This window comes from Felis catus, chromosome B3 (genome assembly GCF_018350175.1).
Source record: "Felis catus isolate Fca126 chromosome B3, F.catus_Fca126_mat1.0, whole genome shotgun sequence".
NCBI lineage: Eukaryota > Metazoa > Chordata > Mammalia > Carnivora > Felidae > Felis > Felis catus.
Window position 1 is genome coordinate 109787316 of NC_058373.1, and position 24245 is coordinate 109811560.

The 24245-nt window shown below is 38.5% G+C and overlaps 1 protein-coding gene across 12 annotated transcripts in view; it reads right to left on the reverse strand.

Moving 5' to 3' along the window:
• WDR89 (WD repeat domain 89) overlaps positions 1–24245 on the reverse strand; it is a 39762-nt gene that overhangs the window by 9781 nt on the left and 5736 nt on the right. For 5 of the 12 annotated variants that reach the window (XM_006932906.5, XM_019833112.3, XM_045060033.1 and 2 more), the window contains one exon: positions 16037–16107. The exons of 2 other annotated variants lie outside the window; for them this stretch is intronic. Coding sequence is in view for 1 of the 10 variants with exons in the window: in XM_045060032.1 (XP_044915967.1) it covers positions 9727–9793 (67 nt within the window). In the remaining 9 variants the exon portion in view is untranslated. Of the gene's footprint in view, positions 1–9726; positions 10062–15970; positions 15993–16036; positions 16108–17315; positions 17376–24245 lie in introns of those variants that run through there. 5 more of the 12 variants (XM_019833113.3, XR_006599676.1, XM_045060034.1 and 2 more) reach the window with 4 other exon arrangements.

Below are 24245 nucleotides of genomic sequence, written 5' to 3' on the forward strand. Positions count from 1 at the left end.
CTGCTTTCCAGAGCGGCTGCACCAATTTGCATTCCCACCAACAGTGCAAGAGGGTTCCCATTTCTCCACATCCTCTCCAGCATCTATAGTCTCCTGATTTGTTCATTTTGGCCACATTATCCTCATTTTTAAAAAATGTTTACTTATTTTTGAGGGAGGGAGACAGAAGACCTGAAGCGGGCTCTGTGCTGTCAGCAGAGAGCCCGATGGCGAGGCTCCAGCTCACGAACCATGAAAATCATGGCCTGAGCCGAAGTCAGACGCTTAAGAAGCTGAGCCACCCAGGAACTCATTATCCCCATTTTACAGAGGAAATTGAAGCTCCGAGGGTCTGAGTACTTGTCAATGCTCTCACAGCCACTAAGGTGAGGATGTGGGGAGAGTTTGGTTCGAAACCCAAGTTGTAACTTCAAAAACCTGAGAACCTGTGCTCACTCTAATACTATGCTGTTGCTCTTCAATGTAAGTACTGAAGCATTAATGTCAACTATAATTAAGGAACATGCCTATTAGCCTTTGAGAGGGGGAATTACATGTTAACCCCACATATAAGCAGCGGAGAAAGAAAGGGAGCAAGAGGATTAAAAAAACATACTGGCCTGGAAACATATTACAATAAGCAACCATCACTTACTCATTATTTTTGTGTGTCCCCCTTTTCTTTCTTTTTAAACTTCTTATTATGGAATTTGTATGGAGTAGAGAATATGCACCCATCAGCCAGCATGAACAATTACATTCCTCAAAAGTTGTGATTAGGATTGGAGGGTCCCTTATACATCATATATTATTTGAAAGGCAGTTAAGGAGCTCTAGTGGACAGTATGATGGAACCTCTCCAACTCATCCTTCTCTCCCTCCTCCATGTGGCATCAACATGGTTTGAAGACTTGACCCTAGCTCCAGGGGCAGATCCTGATTAGCCTAAACCAATCACAGTAATTCTATCCTTTTAAATCAGTAATTCTATCCTTTTAATTCTATCCTTGGTTCAGAAACTTATATTCTTGCCAATCTATTCAGTATTCTCCTTCCAACTATAATTTGTTCAGACGTGCAACACTAATTCTAAAGTGAACCCAATTCAACTGATGGGAAGAACTTTTCTTCCATTAGTCCATGTTAATGAGATTCTACATTTTCTATTTAAGTCAGTTTGTAGAAGAGTTTTTATTAATGCAGCCGGAACCACTCTAACTAATTAAATATAATCAAATAAAGTCTTGGGTGTATCACCGAGTACTGACTTAAGGTAAGAGGCTCCTATAAAGGAAGATTTAGGGAACATATTTTAAGAAGTCAAATTTCATTCACACTGAACAGAGGGACCTTGATCTTCTGTTCCCTTTAAAACATCTATCCTCTCCCACACCCCATCTTTCAAATTTCTTGTCCAAAAATAAAGGGAAAAAATAAAATACACAAAAAACTTCCCAGAAGACTCTATAAAAGATATCTTTAGAATCAGGGATCCTACCATTAATACACAGCAAATCTATATTTGCTCTACAAAATAAAAAAACAACCATTGAAATGATACAATGTTTAAAAACAATGTAAAACTCCATCTGGTAAGTTTCCGTATATTTTTTTAAATGTATTTATATTTTTTAATATCTAAAATAGTCATATGGTTTAAAATTCAAAAGGTTCCAAAACTAATGTCTTGGCTTGTCCTCAAGCCCCTTTCCTCTCCCTGGAGGCAACAAATATTGCCAGTTTCTTCTGAATACTTTCAGAGATTATCAATTTGAAAATAATGCAGTGAAGTTATTTTCAGCTTATCAAAAAACTGTGAGTGTGGTACAACAGAAAAAGCAATAGGCTTAAGACTTAAACATCCTGGGGGGCTCAGTCAGTTAAGCATCTGACTTCGGCTCAGGTCATGATCTCACAGCTCATGAGTTCGAGTCCCACGTCAGGCTCTGTGCGGACAGCTCAGAGCCTGGAGCCTGCTTCAGATTCTGTGTCTACCTCTCTCTCTCTGCCCCTCCCCCGCCCCCCCTTAAATAAATAAATATTAAAAAAAAAAAGAATCAAACATTTTGGGGTGCCTGGGTGGCTCAGTCAGTTAAGCGTCTGACTTTTGATTTCAGCTCAGGTCATGATTTCACAGTCATGAAATCAAGCCCCGCTGAGCACAGAGCCTGCTTCAGATTCTCTATCCCTCCCTCTCAAAAAAAAAAAAAAAATTAAAAATTAGAAGGGAAAAAAAAAAAAAAAAGAATCAGGGGCACCCGGTGGCTCAGTCGGTTGAGCATTCAATTCTTGGTTTTAGCTCAGGTCATAATCTCACAGTTCATGGGTTCGAGCCCTGCATCACTGCACTGTTAGTGCAGAGCCTGCTTGGAATTCTCTTTCTCTCTCTCTCTCTGTCTGTCTCTCTCTCTCCCTCCCTCCATCCCTCCCTCTCTGTCCCCACCTGTCTCTCTCACACTCAAAATAAACAAACTTAAAAAAAAAAAAAAAAAGAATCAAAGATCCTAATTTCATGCTCTTGTTCTGCCACAAACTAGCAAAGTCATCATAGTACAAATTACCTGAACTCTCTAAGCCTCAGTTTCCCCATCTTTAAGTAGGGATAAAGCAGTGCTTGGCTGGCTGTCAGAAGAGCATGCAGCTCTTGATCTTGGGGTCGTAAGTTCAAGCCTAATGTTGGATACAGAGATCACTCAAAAAAAAAAAAAAATAAATAACGTGGAGATAAAAATGGACACTCTCAATATTGAGTACCTATTATGGCTAAGTACTATGCTAAATGCTGGAGATTCAGATCAAAAACATATTTGCTGTCTTTAAGAAGTTAGGAGACTGAACAGTAAACAATTACAATATAGTATAAGAACAGGGGTAATCACAGAATACAGGAACACAGAAGTATTAGAGGGCACAATTCTTGGCATTAAGAAAATAAGCAACAAATGTCAATTTCCTTTCTTCTAATGAACTTTCATGTGCTTTGCATTCATTTTATTTCATTTTACATTCAAATTTTAAAAATTTATAATTCTTAAAGCTTTTAAAATAGGTAAGCAGTCTGTTACTTTTATATTAAAACTTTTTTTTAAAAAATGAATCAATATGCAAAATTTCATGAACACTAGTATCAAACAAATAATTTTCAAATCTGAATAAACTACTAACATATCAAACTGAGCTGGTGCTTTTTAAGATTTTATTTTTTATCTTATAATGAAAAATACACTTGTAAAGAGCAAATAAACTTCAACATGTTTTATAAGATGATACAGTTTCACTGCTATAAGTTTATCTTTTAGTTAGGTACTAGTCAGAAAAGCTTAAGATCTAACCTATTAAAAATACCCTTTGAGCTCCTTGAACAAATGGCTGATTCTAGGTCTGGGGCAGGGAAAATTCAAGATCAGCAGAGAGCATCAAATAATGCCAGAAAGTAAAGTAGTGCTAAATACATAAGTAAGTAAGTAAGTAAGTAAGTAAGTAAATAAATAAATAAATAAATAAGGCACAAGAGCCAAGGTCTCCCACTGGTCACACTAGACTAATTTGAACAGCAAAATAACAGTTACATTGGATTATAATCTCAAGAATAAAATACTCATGAATCCATACGGATAAAAATAAACGCCTATATAAGTAAATAAACAAGGGAAGAGGGGCGCCTGGGTGGCTCAGTCGGTTAAGCGTCCGACTTCGGCTCAGGTCATGATCTCGAGGTCCGTGATTTCGAGCCCCACGTCGGGCTCTGTGCTGACAGCTCAGAGCCTGGAGCCTGTTTCAGATTCTGTGTCTCCCTCTCTCTCTGACCCTCCCCTGTTCATGCTCTGTCTCTCCTTGTCTCAAAAATGAATAAAACGTTAAAAAAAATTTTTTTTAAAAACAAGGGAAGAATTCTAAGTAATTTAAGGAGATATACCTCCTCCAGGAGGTGGAGCTTAATTCTCCTCCCCTCCAGTACAGACTAGTCTTAATTACTTGCTTCAAAGAATAGAGTATGAAAAGAGTAAAAAATAGTAACTTTAAGTAGAGGAACCTGGAAGATATCACCTTACCCAACTGATGAAGGTTAAATCGTGTTGATGTCACGTGCCCCCTGGTGTGATATGATGGGAAAGATCCTTTGCTTCTGTGGTATTCTTGCCCCTAATCCATCACCCCGGTGGAATCATGAGAAAGCATCACACAAACCTACATTCAGGGATATCTTACAAACACCTGGTTGGTACTCTTCAAAAGTTTCAAGGTCATGAAAAATAAGCAAGATCTGAGAGACTGTCACAGGCCGGAGGAGACTAAGGAGGTTTGACAACTAAATGTGGATGTGGTATCCTTGACTGGACTGACCAGAAAAAGGATATTAGTGGAAAAGCTGGTGAAATCCAAACCAACTGTATAGTTTAGTCAATAGTATTGTACCAGTGTTAATTTCTTAGTTTGGGTAAATGTTAGCAAATTTGGTTTGGAGACATTAACATTAGGGTGAAGGGTATATAGAAACTGTAGTATCTTTGCAACTCTTCTAGAAACCTAATCTTATTCAAAAAACACTTTTTTAAAATGTTCTTGATACACATCATGGACGTTTGGAGGGATAAGAAAGGATTTTACATACATACGTGCTAGGAATGTTGCTATGCCAAAAAGCTCTTATGTCAATCTCAATTCCAGACCTGAGATAACTCAGGCCCGTCATGAAGGCCACCACCAACCTCTCCCCCAGTCAGCTCTCTCTTTTCATTATAAAAATATAAAAAATAAAATCTAACACTCCCAGATTTGGAAAGAAGTCAATTGAGGAGGAAGGTAGGCAACCTCAGAAACACTCTAAGAAGTAAATACCCTTACTTACTAAACCGCAGGAGCTCAGCAAAGAGGGCTGCTAGGGCTTACTGTATTTCTAAAGTCTATGCTACTTGTGGGAAATGAGAAGCAGCTCACAGGAGTGGGATATACCCAGGACTTGGTACGGATCTCAGAGGAGAAAACAGAGACCAGGGCCCCCAAGGTTTGCCTCAGTCCCAGTGACTAGTTTTTGCAAGTGGAAGTACATCGTGTCATGTTTGGGCCAGGTGATCCGGAAGTGGTGTGTCTTCACCTTCTCTTCACCTAACTGCTGGCTGGATGCAGAGGACTTCAGAGCCCTCTGGTTGAGCCATAAAATGAAAGGGTCTGAGCCCTCCAGTCATCACATGAAAGGCTACCTGCTCACCAGAAAAACCTACATCTGAGTATATCCATCAGTTGTGTAGATATCTGAAACATATAGTTTAAAAAACTGAAAAACAAAATGACCCCAACCTCATAATACTATTCACATTTTCTTTAGGTTAAATCCAAAGTGGGGGGAGGGCGCCTGGGTGGCTCAGTCGGTTAAGCGACCGACTCCTGATTTCGGCTCAGGTCATGATCTCGTGGTTTATGAGACTGAGCCCCACATTGGGCTCATGCTGACAACACAGAGCCCGCTTGGGATTCTCTCTCTCTCAAAATAAATAAACTTAAAAATAAAAGGGCAATTAATTTCTTATACTAAAGAAACACCAGACCTTCAGCACTTACATTTTATTTATTTTTTATTAAATCCAAATTAAATGTAATACTACTTACAGAAAATGTATAATATACCATCCCATTTTAATAAAATCATTCCTATGCACATTTCTGCTCACTCTATCTGTATATATGTGCAGAAAGATCTCCAGAATAACGTTTGTAAAATGTATTTCAAATATCTGGAGTGCATATGTGTACATGTGCACACACATGGGGGGGTGTGTTGTCTTTCTAGTACTTTTCTATATTGCTAAATTTTTTTTTTAATGTTCATTTATTTTTGAGAGAGAGACTGAGACAGAGCGCAAGTAGGAGAGGGGCAGAGACAGAGGGAGACACAGAATCCGAAGCAGGCTCCAAACTCTGAGCTGTCAGCACAGGGCTTGACACGGGGCTCAAACTCACAAACTGTGAGATCATGACCTGAGCCAAAGTCGGTCACTCAACCAACTGAGCAACCCAGGCACCCCATATATTGCTAAAATTTTTAATAATGAACAACTAATATACAGTAAGGCTGGTTTCTGAACTCAAGCATTCTTGTTCCAGAGCCCACAGTATTAACTCCTATATTATACTTCCCCTATAATAAGGCACACCTACAGATATGTAACATTATACATATGTGTGCATTATTTATAGATGTATGTATAATAAGTATACATCAGATTTTATTTATTTATTTAGTAATTTCTATGCCCAGTGTGGGGCTTGAACGCACAACTCCAAGAGTCACATGCTTTACCAACTGAGCCAGCCAGGCATCCCAAGTACATATCATATTTTTAAAAAATAAGGGTGGGGGCGGCTAGGTGACTCAGTTGGTTAAGTGTCTACCTCCTGACTTTGGCTTAGGTCATGATTTCATGGTTTGTGGGTTTGGGCCACATGTCGGGCTCTGTGCTGGCTCTGCCCCTCTCTCTGCTCTTGCCCCACTAGTGCGTGCATGCACACATGCTCTCTCTCTCTCTCTCTCAAAATAAATAAACTTAAAAACAATATGGGTAGATGATGTTAGCTGTATAGTAAGCATATATCATAGTTATTTTTTAAAAAGGGGGCGGACTATATTAATAGAGCACTTGGAAGGAGTAGCTACTACTGTCATATATTAATGGCAAACATGAAAAATCTAATGGGAGCCACAAAAATCTCTATGCTGGATATTAAACAAGCTTATTAGTTATCAAGCATATCTAATGTCAGCATATCTGTTAAATTTTTTTTTTAACATTTATTTATTTTTGAGACAGAGAGAGACAGAGCATGAATGGGGGAGGGGCAGAGAGAGAGAGAGACACAGAATCGGAAGCAGGCTCCAGGCTCTGAGCCATCAGCCCAGAGCCCGACGTGGGGCTTGAACTCACGGACCGCGAGATCGTGACCTGAGCTGAAGTCGGACGCTTAACCGACTGAGCCACCCAGGCGCCCCTAATGTCAGCCTATCTGAAGCAAAACTGCACAAGTAAAACTTAGGAAGCTGGTTATTAATATTTCTTTCAGAAAAACCAGGAAGAGTGAAATAGTAACAGTCACTCCTATTCAGTATCAGTATGTCTTAGAGGAAACAATACCTTGGGATAAAAAGTATGCATTGGTTTAACTTCAGTAGAACATCTCTCAGAAAACGTTTATGTCAAAAATTTAGACAAATTTGTGTGTGTATTTTAAACTAACACAGAACTGGCTTTGAAACAATTTGCCAAAGAGCCATTTGTTTTCAATTGGGAAGAAGTGCTGAATATTGAGTGGAAGGTATGCTAAACTGACATCTGCTACAACTTCGATGTAATTTTAAATATCATATTCATTAATGACTGAGACTAAATGTCTTTGTAAATTAATCCTGCTTAGTGAGTCTGAATATGCTATTCTTATTCACAGGAATGTTCAAAGATACTGGCTGCAACAACATATGGCATCTCATGCATTAAATACACTAAAATTCGTAGAGAAAGCAGAGTTTTTAAAGTGCAGGAATCTGTTACCAAGGAAAAGGGGGAGGGGGAGGAGGGAATGACACACACACTTTCTCATGCAGTCGGGGATACAACATTTAAGTATCAAGTTCCAGATATAACATTCAAGTATCTTTTTAAAAACAAAGACATTTTTCTCAGTAACATCCTGCGCTGTCTAATTTCTCAAGTAAATCTTCCACCGAAAAGTCACGCTTTGAAGTAAATCTATGAACGCCCTGCTTCTTTCAACAAGAACAATTAACTGTGTTTGCCTTTCCAGAACAACCAGCTGGTTAACCAAATAGAGACAGAAACCAAACTTCCCCAGTCACCAGATGTCTTAATTTGGAACAGTTAGTAGCAGTGTGGAATAATCCAAAATTTTGAGTTGGTACTATATGTTTACTACTTCTTTTTATAAGTCTGAATAGACGTTTTTAAAAATTAAGCACATGCATTCTCTTTAATAACTGCAAAAAAAGGTGGGGGATAAAAAGAACCAATGCCTAGAGGCCATAACAGAATGATGTTAACATCTGAGAACCAGCCACTTGCATATTATGTTATAGTTAGAAATTGATAAGCAATATCAACATTAAATCTGCTCAGAAGTCCTAAAGAATGACCCTTTTCAAAAATTCAAAACCAAATCTTGAAGAATGGGAATGACAGGCCTAGAGCACACTGGATTCAGCAAAGAACACAGGCAAAGTCCTAGCTTTCATTGAGGCCAGTGGGGTGACAGACAGCTATTAGACAAATAACTAATCATAATAATGAAAAGTCAAAGTGGTATGAAAAATAATACTGGTTAAGGCCATAAAAATGAGGCAGGACAAGCCTTTTGGGTTCAGTCATTAAAGGAAAATCTCGGGGTGCCTGGTGGCCCAGTCAGTCAAGGGTCTGACTCTTGGTTTCAGCCCAGGTCATGATCTCACACTCAGTGAGACTGAGCCCTGGCGCTTCAGGCTCTGCACTGACAGCACAGAGCCTGTTTGGGATTCTCTCTCTCTCTGCCCTTCCCCTGTTCATCCCCCGCTCAAAATAAATAAATAAACTTCAAAAAATAAATAAAGGAAAATCTCTCCCATGAGGTGACATTTCAGCTGAGACCAGAAGGAAATGAGGGTGTGGGCTAAAAGCCTCCTGGGCAGAGAGAAACAGCAAGTGGTCCACAGCAGCTGAAGATGAGTCAGAGAAGGAAAGTGGTACAGGAAATAAGGTTAAAGAGGTAGCTGGAGACAAATAAGGGCTTTGCAGGGCTACGGTCGGAACTTTCAATTTTATTTATCTTTAACGTTTATTTATTTTGAGAGAGAGAGAGAGAGAGAGAGAGAGAGAGAGGCAGGGGTGGGGGGTTGGGGGGAGGGGAGAATCCAAAGCAGGCTCCAGGCTCTGAGCTGTCAGCACAGAGCCCAACGCAGGGCTTGACCTCATGAACTGTGAGGTCATGACCCGAGCCGAAATCAGATGCTTAACTGAAGGAGCCACCCAGGCACCCGTATATTTTATTCTTAAGTGAGAAGGAAAGCCAGTTGAGAGCAGGTGAGAGATGTTTGTGGAGGGATTCCTCTGGCTGCTGCCTAGAGCATAGACCTTGGGGGAAGAATGGAAGTAAGTGAAAGGTTTGTGCAAAATTCTGGGCAGCAGATATAAAAGAGAGAAATGGCTGGATACAGGCCACAATTATGAAAGAGGAATAAACAGAATTTCCTGATTAGACTGCAAGTAGGGTATGGGGAGAGGTGACAAAGATGGATGATTCTTAGGTTTCTGGCCTGAGCAACAAGGCCAACATTGGCATGTTACTTTTAGGGTAATTACAAGTTTTTAAGAAAATTACAAGCTGGTTAATTAGATAATTAGACAAGTATCCAATTGCTTAGTCTTTACTGATCGACCGTGGTATATTAATACACTGGAATTCTACATGGCAATAAAAAACCATATACGACTGGTACATGCAACGATAATGGAAGCATCTCAGAACTGTTTAGTGACAGAAGCCTGAAACAGAAGGATACTATTATAATTTCACTTACACAGAATTTAAAAACAGGCAAAACAAGTCTAAAATGGTAGAAATCACAATACTGGTTATCTTTTGAGGGGGATACAGACTGGGAAGGACAACAGGAGAACTTTGTGGGTGGTGATTATGCACAGATATATGCATTTGAAAAACAAACCATCATGGAGGAGAATGACCCCCTGCTTCCACCAAGATTCTCACCTTGAGTGAAAAGCATCAATGGCTGAAAGAGGAAGAAGACAGTGTCATGAAATCCCTTATTTGGCATAGGTAAGCAGGGCCTGCTAAAAGTTGACAGTGGAGGAGGAACAATGAGGAAAACTCTTCAGCATACCAGGCGCAATACTAAGCATAAGATATTAACAGCCCACCGCTGAAGAATTTCAAGTCTGTAGTGTACTAAAGGTAACCATAGCAACAACAAAACCTAAGCCAGCTCACCTACTGATTAGACTATTCAATCCTTAACACTAACAGTCTGACAGAAGCAGAGATGTGTCCACTTCCAGGAATAAATATTTTTTACCTCAGTATCTACTATTCTTCTACATACAATACCCAGAATTCAATTAAAAAAAAAAGTAAAAAAAAAAAAAGAGAGAGACGCACACAAGCAAGAAAAAAACAAATTGTCAAGAAATAAGGCAATGACTAGAAAAGACATGGAGATCACCCAAATAATGGACTTTCAAATGATCATGAATTGGCTATTAAAAACAAAACAAACAAAAAACAATAAATGATGGTGAGAATGTGAAGCAATTGGAACCCTTATACAATATCAGTGGGAATGTGAAATGTAGCAGCCTGTGAAAAAGTTTGGTAGTTTCTCATAAAGTTCAACATATGTTCATGCAAATATTTGTATAGGATTGTTCACAGTAGCACTATTCATAATAGCAAAAAACAACCCAAGTGTTTATTGATGGATGAGTGAATAAACAATATATGGCATACCCATGCAATGGAACATTATTCTGCCATAAAAAGGAATGAAGTCCTGCTAAATGTTACAACATGGATAAACCTTGAAAACATTATGCTAAGACCATATATTTAACACAAAAGACCACATATTGTAAGATTCCAATTATATGAAATGTCTAGAAGAGGCAAACTTGTACATCAAAAAGATTAACGGTTGCCAGGGGCTGGGGGAAGAGGGAAATTTGAAGTGACTGCTAAGAGATATAAAAAAACTATAGGAGTCAGTGGGCAAAGAGTGACATTTTTAAAGCATTCAAAGAAAAGGAAAATTTGTCAACACAAAGCTCTATACCCAGCAAAAATACCTTTCCAAAAAAAAAAAAAAAGGCTAAAAGAAAAATAATCAGAAAAAAGCTGAGAGAAATCATTGCCAGTAGTGTGCAAAATAAGAAATGTTAAAGAAAGTTATTCAGCCAGACAAGTACTGGAAATCTAGATTGACATGAAGGAATAAAGAGAACTGAAAATGGTAAATATGAGGGTAAATTTAAGACCCTGTTCTTCTTTTAAAAATCTCCTTAAAAAACAATTGGCTGTTGGGGCGCCTGGGTGGCGCAGTCGGTTAAGCGTCCGACTTCAGCCAGGTCACGATCTCGCGGTCCGTGAGTTCGAGCCCCGCGTCAGGCTCTGGGCTGATGGCTCAGAGCCTGGAGCCTGCTTCAGATTCTGTGTCTCCCTCTCTCTGCCCCTCCCCCGTTCGTGCTCTGTCTCTCTCTGTCCCAAAAATAAACGTTGAAAAAAAGAATTAAAAAAAAAAAAAAAAAAAAAACAATTGGCTGTTTAAAGCAAAAAATAGTAACAAAATATCAGACTGTTATTAAAAGTCAAATACATGACAGCATTAGTAAGAGGACAGGAGGGAAGAAATGGAAACATATGCTGCAATATATGTTCTTACACCACAATTTGTTATCACATTATCTAAAGGCAGACTTTATAGAAGTTAAAGAAGTACATTATTATATATATTATATAACACATATGACATATTATATATATAACTATCATATTATATATATGATATTATATATATTATTTTAAGGTAGACTTTACACAAGTTAAAGAAGTGCATTGTAAACCCTAGAACAACAACTAAAGGAAAAAACAGGTAAAATTAGCAAACTAATAGTAGAGATAAAATGTAATTATAAAAACACTTAATCCAAAAGACAGCAAGAAAGAAGAAAAAAGGAACAAAAAACTAAAGAGAAAAATAAAAAAATCTAGAAACAACTAGCAAGATGGTAGATTTAAATCCAACCATATCAGCAATTACATTAAATATAAATGATCTGAACATCTCAATTGAAAGGCAGAGATTCTCAGGTTTGTGGAGGGGGGAAAGAGGCAAGACCCAACCATATGCTGTCCAAAGGAAAACTATTTTAAATATAAAGCAGATTAAAAGTAAATGGATAGAAAAGGATATACCATGCAAACATTAATAAAAGGAAAGCTACAGTGGCTTCTTAATACCAGACAAAGGAGAAGTCAGAATAAGAAATTGACTCAAAATTGATCATAGATGTAAACATGAGAGCAAGAACTACAGAATTCCAAGGAAAAAAAATAGGGAACCTATGACCATAAGATCGGTGGAGATTTCTTAGAATACAAAAAGCATGTACTAGAAAAGAAAAACTTGTTAATTGAAATTTAACGGGGCTCCTGGGTGGCGCAGTCGGTTAAGCGTCCGACTTCAGCCAGGTCACGATCTCGCGGTCCGTGAGTTCGAGCCCTGCGTCGGGCTCTGGGCTGATAGCTCGGAGCCTGGAGCCTGTTTCCGATTCTGTGTCTCCCTCTCTCTCTGCCCCTCCCCCGTTCATGCTCTGTCTCTGTCCCAAAAATAAATAAAAAACGTTGAAAAAAAAATTTAAAAAAAAGAAATTTAAAACTTCTGCTTTTTGAACAAGAGTGATATGGGGGACAGTGCATATGAGGATTTCACAGGAGGTGAGATAGTTTGCTGAAAGGTGTTAAGTGTGGTGTGAATGTGAGAGTGTCCTGACAGACCGGGGTACAAAGATGGTCAAAGAGGATCCCATAACTATCTCTTTGGTAGCTTTAACTAAAGCGGCAGTAGTAGGTAAGTAAGGTGTGGTGGGTGTCTTCAGGGAAATGAATCTAATTTTTGGGTGTAGTAACTCAGATGTCAGTGATAGCCCCTGCGTTTTTGGGTAAGTACTTTAAGGGCATTCCCTTCTCTCTCATATACAAAAAGGAAAGAGGGTAGCTGATAATTTGTGTATCCAAGGGCAGGGGGATTTATTAAGCTTTCCTTCAAGGTCTTAAAGATCAAACTATCTTGGTCATCCCAAACAATGGGTTATATGTGGAATACTCCTTAATGAACCAACAAGGAGAAATTTGGGGTCCAATTATGACAATAACCAGCTAGTCCAAAAAAACCTGTAAGTGACATTTGCCTTTAGGGTTTGGAAAGTTGAAAATGTCTTGAAACCTTTAAACTAGGTACAGTCCCTGTTATGAGATTAAATGTCCTAAATATCAAACCTCAGTTTGGAAAAATTGTAATTTTTCCTTTGAGACCCTATGTCCTTCAACGGCTAAGATTTTCAACACGTAAACACTCTCTTTTTGTGAGGAGCATTGGAAGGGCAAGCAAAAAAGCAAATCGTCCACATATTGTAGTAATGGAGCCTTCAGAGAATTTTGTCATTTAAGTCAGCTTCTAAAACTTGTGAGAAGATAGACTCTCAGTGAAGCCGTGAGGCATGACTGTCTAGGAATACAGTTATCCTTCCCAGGTAAAGGCAAAAAGATATTAATTATCCCTACCAACAAGGATCTTTTAAAATCCATTGCATAAGTCAATCAAAGTTAAAAAAAAAATGCTTCTAGTAGGAATGGATACCAATAGCATGTGGAGATTAAGGATGACGGGGAGGCAGGGACTTAGAATGTTATTTATTGCCCTAGGTCTTAGACAAATCTCCATCCTCAGCCACTCGATTTTTTGCAGGCAAAATAGGGTATTACGAGGACTGGTGCAAAGGATAACGAGTCCTTGAGACTTATCATCCTCTGTAATAAGCCTTATGCCCTGTAAGCTTTATTTATAGGATATTGGTTTTTTTGTTGGGAGAGTTTTTTGAGGGGTCAATCTGGATCTTAATGGGAGGGGCAATATGAACTCTGCCTACATCTATTAACGATTTTGCCCAAAAAGTGGGGGTTACCAGGTTTAACAGCGGGGATGAGTCTGAAGTTTAGACTTCCTTGGCTTGTAGAGTGCAAGGAAGGGCAAAGAGGATTGAATTTTCCTAAGTGTTGGGATTCAAACTCAATGGTTATTTCCCTTTTGAGAGAAAAAAATGGCAACATTAGATTTCTCCAGGAAATCTCCTTCTAACGTGTGGGAACTAAATCATTGAGGAGAAATGGGTAGCTCAACTTGCCAAAGTCCCAGACAAAAACATATGGGCTTAGAAATAGGCACACGTTGTGGTTTATTTAAGACCCCCACTATCTGGGGCACCTGGGTGGCTCAGTCAGTTAAGCGCCTGACTTCAGCTCAGGTCATGACTTCACGGTTCATGGGTTAAGAGTCCCGATTCAGGCTGTGCTAACAGCTCAGAGCCTGGAGCCTGCTTCAGATTCCGTGTCTCCCTCTCTCTCTGCCCCTCCCCTGCTTGCACTGTCTCTGACTCTCAAAAAAATGAATGTTAAAAAAATTAAAAAAACAAAAGACCCTCACCGAGCATACATATTTTATTTATTTTGATTTTTCTTACGTTTATTTATTTTTGACAGAGAGAGAGAGAGAGCAAGTATGAGCTAGGGAGGGGGCTAGCTCTGAATCTGAAGCAGGCTCCAGGCTCCGAGCTGTCAGCACAGAGCCTGATGCAGGGCTTGAACTCATGAACCGTGAGATCATGACCTGCGCCAAAGTCAGACGCTTAACCAACTGAGCCACCCAGGCGCCCCCTGGGTGAGCATACATATTTTAGAGGAAGACTCTTTAATTGTAGTGTACTCTTTCAGTGTAGCTACTGATAGTGTAGCTCCTGAGTCCATTTCTAGCAATCTGTTTTCCAATGGCCAGGTTTTTTGCAGTAATGACATAGTTCTAGAAGATGGCTTTGGAGTTTCCATATTGGAAACCTTGGAAGTTACCTTTCCAAGGTAAAGACTCAAAATATTAGTTGTCTTTTTTTCTGGTGCCATCCTCTAGGGTGCAAGTAATTGATTAGCCAGATTGACAAAGTCAGGGATGTACACTGTCTCCCGTTCTATATGGGTTCTTTTGACCAACAGGAAGAAGTCCTTGTTTAGGCCATTCATGAACATGGAATTAAAAGCCACCAGCATGGATTCAACATCTATGGAAAGTCCAGAATTTTAAAAAATGATGTAGAGTCTGCTTTATTAGTCATGGACAGATTTGGTAGGCTTTTGAGTGTGTGCCTGAATTTTGTTCCAGTCCACAGATTTGGGGAAGGCCCTAGGAATGGCTTCATGTAGCCTTTTGTCCAGTCTGTAAGCCTGATCATATAAAAGGGTTGGTAGTTGGTTTAGTTTAAACTCTAGAGATTGTTTGGGATTTCCCCAAACAGCAGTTTTAATCCATTGCTACACTTTGACCTTCTCTGATACGCATGTGGGCTAACTGATAAGAAATGGAAGAGCAGTTTGGCGAGTTATACTTTCAATAATGAATTCCTCAACAAATGCATGGAGACCCCAGTTACTTTGGGAAAATTCTTATAGTCCTAACTTTGGCCTTTGTCCATGGAGTGTAGGAAATCTGGGGTGGTTTAGAATCCTCAGGCTTAATTTTTAATGGGAAGGGAAAGGTTTTAATGAGGGAAGGTTTTAATGAGATCAGTGGATGAGGTTTCAGTAATAGGAAAGAAAGGAAGTTTAGAGAGAGGGTAAAGGGTTAAGAGAAGGCAAACAGGAAGATAGAGGAGGTAGAATAGTAAGGTTAGGAAAGACCTTGGTTAGCAGCAAGAACAGGCCTCCGGTGTTTTCTTCTTACACATTGTTAGTTATTTATTTGCTTTAATTTAGCAACAGTATTTTGTAAGGAAGCAATTTTAGAATCCTGAACACATTTGGAAGCTTCCAGATACCAATTAAAATAACCATCCCACTTGGATTGTTTAGTATTGTAAACATGGTCTTCTAAATCAGTTCAGAGAAAAATAAGTTTGGGGAGATCAAAGTTTCCACATAATGGTCACTGGAGTTCTAGGTTATCCTCAGTAAAACTGATTTAGTCAAACGTGTGTGAGGAAGGGCTGTAATTTTTTAACATAAAACCAGCGAGGGTTCCCCAAGGGGGGGCCACCCTTAGAAAATTCAGATGACTGGGATCCCATTATCAGAAATAAAAGAGTACATACCAGAAGGGCAATCCGCCCTTCTCCAGATCCCAAATAAAGTGAGAGAGCTCCACCAAAGGAGGCAGCTCAAGACCTGAGAGGAAACTTACCAAACTGAAAGTTACCTTGACTTGTACAAGCTATGAGTGCAAAGGGCTCAAGTGCAGGAAACTCACTTATTTCTGGAGGTTGGTGTTCCTGGTGATCACCTTCTTCAGATCTCACTTTGATACCATGTAATGTCTACCTAAGAGAAGAGAGATAAACTAAGGCAAAGTCGAGTTGCCAGAAACGGAATTTATTCAGGAATAGTAGAGGAACTACAACTTGGGACATTCAAACGTCAGCAAGCTGTAGGAGTCCGCTGAAGGTTTTACTTGGGTTGCTTTTATGGGCAAGGAGTGTAAGAGGGGAAAGACCAGCAAGGGGCCAAGCAGCAAGTTCACTGGCTTGAAGATGGAAGACATTCTTGGTGGATGCTCATTGGTCAGAGGATAAATTTCAACCCTCTATAAATCAGATTATTTGTGAGAAGTCAGTCTCAGTCTTTTGAGTTCCATTTTCTGCGGGTGCATGTGTGAGGTTCTCCACTTCATATCCTTCAGTTCCATTTTACATTAAAAATTTTCCAGTTTTATACACATCAAGCGCAAGGGACACGTGGGGATGCCCAAAGGTGGATGCACAGCAGACATTTGGATACAACAGGCTATAGCTTGGCGGAAATGTATGGAATTGGGTCATCAGATTACAGGTAGTAGGCAGTAGTTAAAAACTAGGAAAGTGGATAAACCTTCTGAAGGGAAATTATGTAGAATGCTATAAAACAGCAGGTCAAAAGTGGAACTCTAGAATACCATTGTTTAAAGAACAGGCCGACGAAGAATAAACTACAAGGGTGACAAAGAACAAAAGCACCAGAGGAAAATCAGAAAAGTGGCCAACCAACAGCTAATAGTAACTGATCACTAATATCTAGATCCAGCATCGGCCTCTTCACATGCATTGCTTCATTTAACCCTACCCAAAACCCTAAAAGATAGGTCTGTTTATTACTGCTTTTTAGACTAGGAGACTGAGGCTTAGAGAAATAGGCCTTGCATGGTAGTTTAAGGGAACGGGTATATGCTCGGGTTCAAATCCTGGTGTCACAAGACATGTCTTTCAGCTTCCTATTCTTCAAACAGGGGTAACAGTTGCAACCTCAGAGGGTTGTTAAAAAGAATAACTTAATTACTACATCCTAAATGCTCAGAATGATGCCTGATACAGAAGAAGACCAGTAAGTGACCTAGAAGAAAAAAATTTTTTTTTCATTTATTTATTTTTGAGACAGAGAGAGACGGAGCATGAACGGGGGGAGGGGCAGAGCGAGAAGGAGACACAGAATTGGAAGCAGGCTCCAGGCTCTGAGCCATCAGCCCAGAGCCCGACGCGGGGCTCGAACTCACGGACCGCGAGATCGTGACCTGAGCTGAAGTCGGACGCTCAACCGACTGAGCTACCCAGGCGCGCCTAGAAGAAAATTTCAAAGAAATACAATAGTGTCAAATAACAAACCTGCAGAGTACACTATCAGATATAAATTCTACTATGTATAAGTAAACAAATACGCACACACCCTTGCTGTTAATCATGACAACTGAGATTGAAGTGAAAATGCATACACATACGGGTGTGCGTGCGCATGTGCACACACGGGGCAGGAGAGTGAGAAAGACTAGATACTTCTAAAGTGAAGTCACAAAATGAAATGTTCCCCAAAAAAGTCTCCAAACAGAAAGATACTTTAACATATTAATAATTCTTTAAGTTTCCACTGTTAACCAGTGTTATTCCGACACTGGATATCTTACAATCATGTCAATGTATCTCACACAATCAGACAATATCTTATAAATATTTATAGATTGACACTTTCCTTTACATTTTAAGGTAGATTCACTATTTAATACTCCAAATTGGGTGAATGTCCAAAAGGGATCTGCTGAAATGAAATCAAAATAATGGCAAAACCCTGAACATAACTATTTATAGTCTTATACTTGTGTAAAGTTACAGTAGAACAGATGAGATCTCCTAACTACATTGTGCCATATCGTGGGAAGATCAGAATGTAGTTAAATTCTAAACTCATTTCCTCTCTTCTGAACATACTGAAAGATCCTGATATCAGAGATAACCAACAAAAGGCATAATTCTTGAACCATCCTGCAAAAGCCGGATATTAAGAGAAAAAAAATTTCACACTTAACAGATCTGACGTGACGGATAAAAAGGACTGAAAATAATGTACTGTCGAATGTAAGTTTAGGAAACACAGGAATATGTTTAGCTTAGACTTAAGCCATCAAACTCTTTTAATACTTGCCTTCCTTGCCCTTGGAATTAACTACTACTGCCCTCTAGCAAGAGGTCCAAAAATTAGAGAATGGAAAAAAATATCTATCATTCAGGACTTAGCTACAGTCTAAAGAGAAAGATGCTATAACTTATTAGTAATTATTCAAATTTCTGTTGTTAATCATGACAAGTGAGATTGAATTTTCCTTACTTGTTCTTTCCTCTCTTCCCCATGCAACATAAATTATCACCTCTATGTGAACTCCTGGATTTTATCTTCAACCCTGATCTCTCTCCAAAATTCCAACCCCATAGCTCTAATGTTTGCCCAGACCTCTACCCCTGAACATGCTGCCAAAACTCCAAATTAAATATACCCAAAATAGGGGCGCCTGGGTGGCGCAGTCGTTAAGCGTCCGACTTCAGCCAGGTCACGATCTCGCGGTCTGGGAGTTCTAGCCCCGCGTCAGGCTCTGGGCTGATGGCTCAGAGCCTGGAGCCTGTTTCCGATTCTGTGTCTCCCTCTCTCTCTGCCCCTCCCCCGTTCATGCTCTGTCTCTCTCTGTCCCAAAAATAAATAAACGTTGAAAAAAAATAAAAAAAAAAATATACCCAAAATATAACTCAAACACCTGTATTCTTCATCTCTGTTAACGATATGGTATTCTCAGCCACCTAGGCCCAACATCACAGAATCATCTTTGATTAAAGAAAGTCACAGGACAAGACTCAAGGAACTAAAAAACCTCCCTTGAAAATCGCCCTTCACATCTATCTCATCACTGTTCACCCTGCCATTATCCTCCATTTTTTATCCAGTTTTCATTACCCCTCATCTGCAACTGAAATATGTTTTCTCTACACCCCTGACACACACACAGGACAGGAAATACTCAATTTAACCTCTAATTCCTGGAAAAAGATGGCAAGAATAGGACAAATTTTACTTCCTATGAGAGTAAGATCATATAAAAAAACGTTGTTCTTAGAAATTATTTTCATGTTGTAAAAAACACTGACATTCAGCCTGACACAAGGTGGAAAATAAAAGTAAACATGCGATGCCACAAACATTTTTTAAGTACATAAAACTACTTAATTTTTATAAAGTGACATATACATTCTTTTGTTTTTGCATGGGCTGCAGTCGTTTGAACTTGTGAATCCCATGCTGTATTTTGCAGCAGCCCCAGACATATCAATATTTTAACGGGTAAAATATCTTCCCTACAATAATAAAACTGCAAAAAAGGTTGCCATTCTCTCCAAGAATCCTATATTGTTTTCTTGAGTTATCTAGGTCATACCCATGCTTCAAGATCTAGCTCAGATTCTACCAGTACCACATTTTTCTTAACCTAGCCTAAAGTAGGTTTATACTTACTCTGAATGCCAAAATATTGTCTGTTATTTACATAGCAGTAATCGCATACCAAATATATTGAAGTGTTATTTATCCCTAGCTGTTTTACATACTTATATTCGTTTCTGTCTACTATAGAGTATATATCTCCTAAGGACATGAACCATGTTTTCCAATTCTCTAGTATCAATCCTCTACCAACCTGAGGCTAACTCTATAGCCTACCACACAAAATCCTACTTCCTGTGAGAGGTATATAAAAATACAAACACACACAAAACACACTCCATAGAGGACAAAGAGGCAAGGATAAGGAACTACACAGATATGTAAAACAACAACAAAGGTAGGACGCGTGCACACACACACACACACACAAGCCACAGAGGCAGCCATCCTTTTTCTGGAGAAAGCAAAGAAATAAAGAAAAAGAAATAAATCAAACAGTATCAACACTGACATCCATGATACCCATAACCACAGCTTTGAGATCAATTCATCTCAACCTATAAAGTTACAGAAAACACCATGAAGGGAGAACTGAGGAAGCTAAGAAAAGGCTTGGGATTTGGGAACATCACTTTACCATCGCACATAGTACCCTAGAAGCAGAAAGCATTCAATAAACACCTGCTGGTGTGAATGTAATTTAATAGATATTCTTACATACCCAAATTCTGGAATTAAACTATGTTCAAAATGCTATTCTTGCACGAAATGAGTTATAGGATCAAATTACCTCAAATTTCCAGAATAATGCAGTAAATACTATGTGCTTTGCTTATATACATACGTTTTTGATGCCAAAAAGAGATACATCCACATTTTAATCATTCAAGATTTCCAAAATAACCCAATGATTCATAAATTGTATTCTTCCTATTTTTAGAATGGCTCAAGGGATTTGTGTGATTCTCAAACTCCTTTCTTAATTCCTAAGAAAAAGTTCAATTTGATTTTACAATCTTAGGGGGAAAAAAGAGGGGAGAATTTAGAGGGAATAAAGTAGCTCTGTAAAAATAATTCAGTGCTACGTTAAATACAAATAAATGATAGGCTAATGGAATCACAAGTTTAAAAAACCTAACCATTACGAAAACTTTAGCTTCAATATCTCCTTTCTTCCTTTCCTGAAAATAGATGCCTGTCATGCATGGTAACAACTTAAAAGCCCAAGTAACACAGGGCTGAAGGATTCACGAAGAAAGGGAAAGACTCTGATTGAATAAGAACCAAGATGAAAATATCCTGACAAGTGGCCAAGAATTGGAAACACAGTGGGAAATAAAGGAACATGTCTTTGTGGTGGATTTGGTTGATATGAGTGAGCTGAAAAGGGGTTATGGGAAAAGACCTGCACTAGAAGTGAGGGAGCATGTTTTTGTTTGTTTTGTTTTGGGGTTTTTTTTTTTTTTTGCACATGACCTTTAGTAAATCACTGAATCTATTCTGAATCTTGGTTTTCTCACACTTCCACTTATTCTTCTTACTGGCTCTTTTGTATCCATCAATGATATTGATAGTAACTAAGATATATTGAACTCTTGTTGTATCCAAGGTACTATTCTGAATGCTTTCTATGCATTGTATCTCATTTAATCCTGGGGACAGCCCTATACAGTAAGTACCTTATTTACCCATTTTATAATTAGAAAAGTGGGGCTTAGAAAAGGCAGGTGATTTGCCAAAGATCACATGGTTCACAAATGCATAGCAGGGACTGGAACTGAAATCTGATTTTAGAGCCCACACTCTTAAATGCTTTCTTACGCTGACCCCCAAATGATATAAAAGACATGTTCTACAAAGCATTTTTAAATGGCCATTCAAATGTAAGGTTGTTATTATAATTCTCATCTGCACTAAATGAATCGCTATCATTTATATAACCAAGCAACATACAGTTAAAATGTTTAAAGCATACACATGTGGAAAGTCTTAATACCAGCAAAAATTTAAGATAAAAAGCAGTATCAAATGATGTGAAGTTCAGCATAACTTTTACTTGTCTGGACATGCAAATTTCCAAGTACTTACAAGCTTAAAAAAAGATTTAAAATCTATATATGCTATAAGATATAGTAAATTTAACACGTAAGCCTTGACCTAGAGCTTTTTCTCTCCTAGCTATTATTTCACATTCCTACTTGATGAATGATATGGAATAAAATCAGAGAAAGATATTTAATAGGGTTTGTCAGGCACTGTTTTAAGCACTGCACAAATATTTACTCATGTAATTCTCAGAACAGCCTATGAAGTACTTGCAATTATCCCATTTCATGGACAGATAACTGAAATGCAGAAGGGTTACATGTAAACAGCCCGAGATTATAGAGCTGCTAATTGCAGTCAGTGCTCAATTCAGGCAGTTTGGTTTAAAAATCTGTGCTCTTAACCACTAGCTCTGCTATAATTCAAGGAATGGTGAAATTTTTTTTTTTTTAAAGACAATAAAAAGTAATCATAACAATGATCACGAAGAATGCCCACAAAGAGAATAGAGTCATCACCTATCTCAGCATCCACACTAACACTAAGGAAAATGTAAAAGAAATATTAACTAACATGATAAATGAAGTAATATAAATTATCAGTTTTAGTTATAATGGCACACTAAGCTTACTAGTCTTTGAAAGAAGAGGTTTCTTTTAATTTTCATGTGAGACTGGGATACCTGTGGCTCAGTTGGTTAGGCATCTGACTTTGGCTCAGGTCATGATCTCATGGTTCAAGAGTTTGAGGCCTGCACTGGGCTCTCTGCTGTTAGCACAGAGCCTACTTTGGATCCTGTCTTCCTCTCTCTCTGTCCCTCCCCGGCTCACATGTGTGCACTCTCTCCCTCTCTCTCTCTCAAAAATAAAAAAATAAATATTAAAAAAAATTCCTATGAAATGATATTGTTAGCAGATGACATTTGGTGACTAATATTCGTTAATATTAACGTAACAGACTTGCTCAACAGGATTTTTATCATTTCTTGGTCCATTCAACATATGAAGAGGCAAAAAAACTGTGGTAGAGCTCTAAAAAAAAAAAAAAAAAAAAAAAATCACATGAGCCAGTGGAGCTCACAACAGAATTAATGATAAATTTGAACCCTTTAAAAGTACAACAGAGGGCATCTAGGTGGCTCAGTCAGCTAAATCCAACTCTTGATCTCAGGCCTTGATTTCAGGGTCGTGAGGTCAAGTCCTATGTTGGGCTCCATGTTGGGAATAGAGCCTACTTAAAAAAAGTACAGTAAGTACTTAATATGATCTTAATAGAAGAATCACATTTTGTGAAGGACTACAGTATTTGTCATTTCATCAGATTCTCACAATTGTGAGAGTTAAGTAAGACAAGTAGTAGTATTATACTTACAAATAAGTAAATTAAAGTTCAGCAAAGTTAAACATTTTGTATGCTCTAGATAGAAAGAGCTTTTTCTTTCTTTTTTTTTTTTAATTTTTAATGTTTATTTATTTTTGAGAGAGAGAGAGACAGAGCGTGAGTGGGAAAGGGGCAGAAAGAGAGAGGGAAACAAAGAATCCAAAGCAGGCTCCAGGCTCCGAGCTGTCAGCACAGAACCCAACGCAGGGCTCAAACCCACAAACTGTGAGATCACGACCTGAGCTGAAGTTGGACGCTTAACTGAGCCACCCAAGTGCCCCAGAGCTTTTTTTTTTTTTTTTAAGTTTATTTATTTATTTATTTTGAGAGAGAGAGAGAGATGGGGAGGGGCAGAAAGAGAGGGGGAGAGAGGATCTGAAGTGAGCTCTGTGCTGACAGCAGACAGCCCAATGCAGGGCTCGAAATCATGAACCGTGAGATCATGACCTGAACCGAAGTCAGACACTTAATAGACTGAGCCCCTCTGGCACCCCAATAGAAAGATCTCTGACTCCATGTGCTTCTTCTATCACATCATGCTGCCAACAACTTTATGCTTATGATTTTCAAGTTGTTTCATGACAATTAATGCTTAGGCAAGAAAATTTGGAAAATAATAAAGAACACATAATGAAGGTTATGATCCTTAAAATGTTGAGTTTTGCTAAAGATCTTGTTTTATGATGTACAATATATCTAGCTGAAATGATGAACCAGTTAACTCAGCCAAAATGGACTTGAAATCCAAGAAAAAAAATCTGCATTTAAAGTTAGATAAATCCACACACATATCGTGATGAGCACCGGGTAATGTATAGAATTGTTGAATCAGCACACTGTACACCTGAAACTAATATAACACTGTTAACTATACTGGAATTAAAATAAAAAACTTAATAAAAAACACTAAGTGAATCCAATTTTAAATGCTTAAGTGGGAAATAATGTGACCCTGAAATACTACTATTTTTCAAGAGTAAAAACCAAAAATCACTTCTAACCACCATTTACCTCAATCATTTAAGTTTCTTCTAAATCAAATACGGCAACTTGTAAAATTAAATGATTCTGTTTGATGATTGGGAAACACAAGGAAGTTTTTATTTTCTGAGAAATGCTAGCTTCCCAGAGATGATCAGTTTCAAAGATAGTTCACCTAGATTTGATTATTACCAAACCAAGGCACAGAAAGGGCTGGGGAACCAAACAGGAACATTCAACAAGTGAAATTACTTAAAATGGATTACTGGGATAATTCTTTTAATTCTTTTTATTTTTGAGAGAGAGAGAGAGAGAGAGAGAGA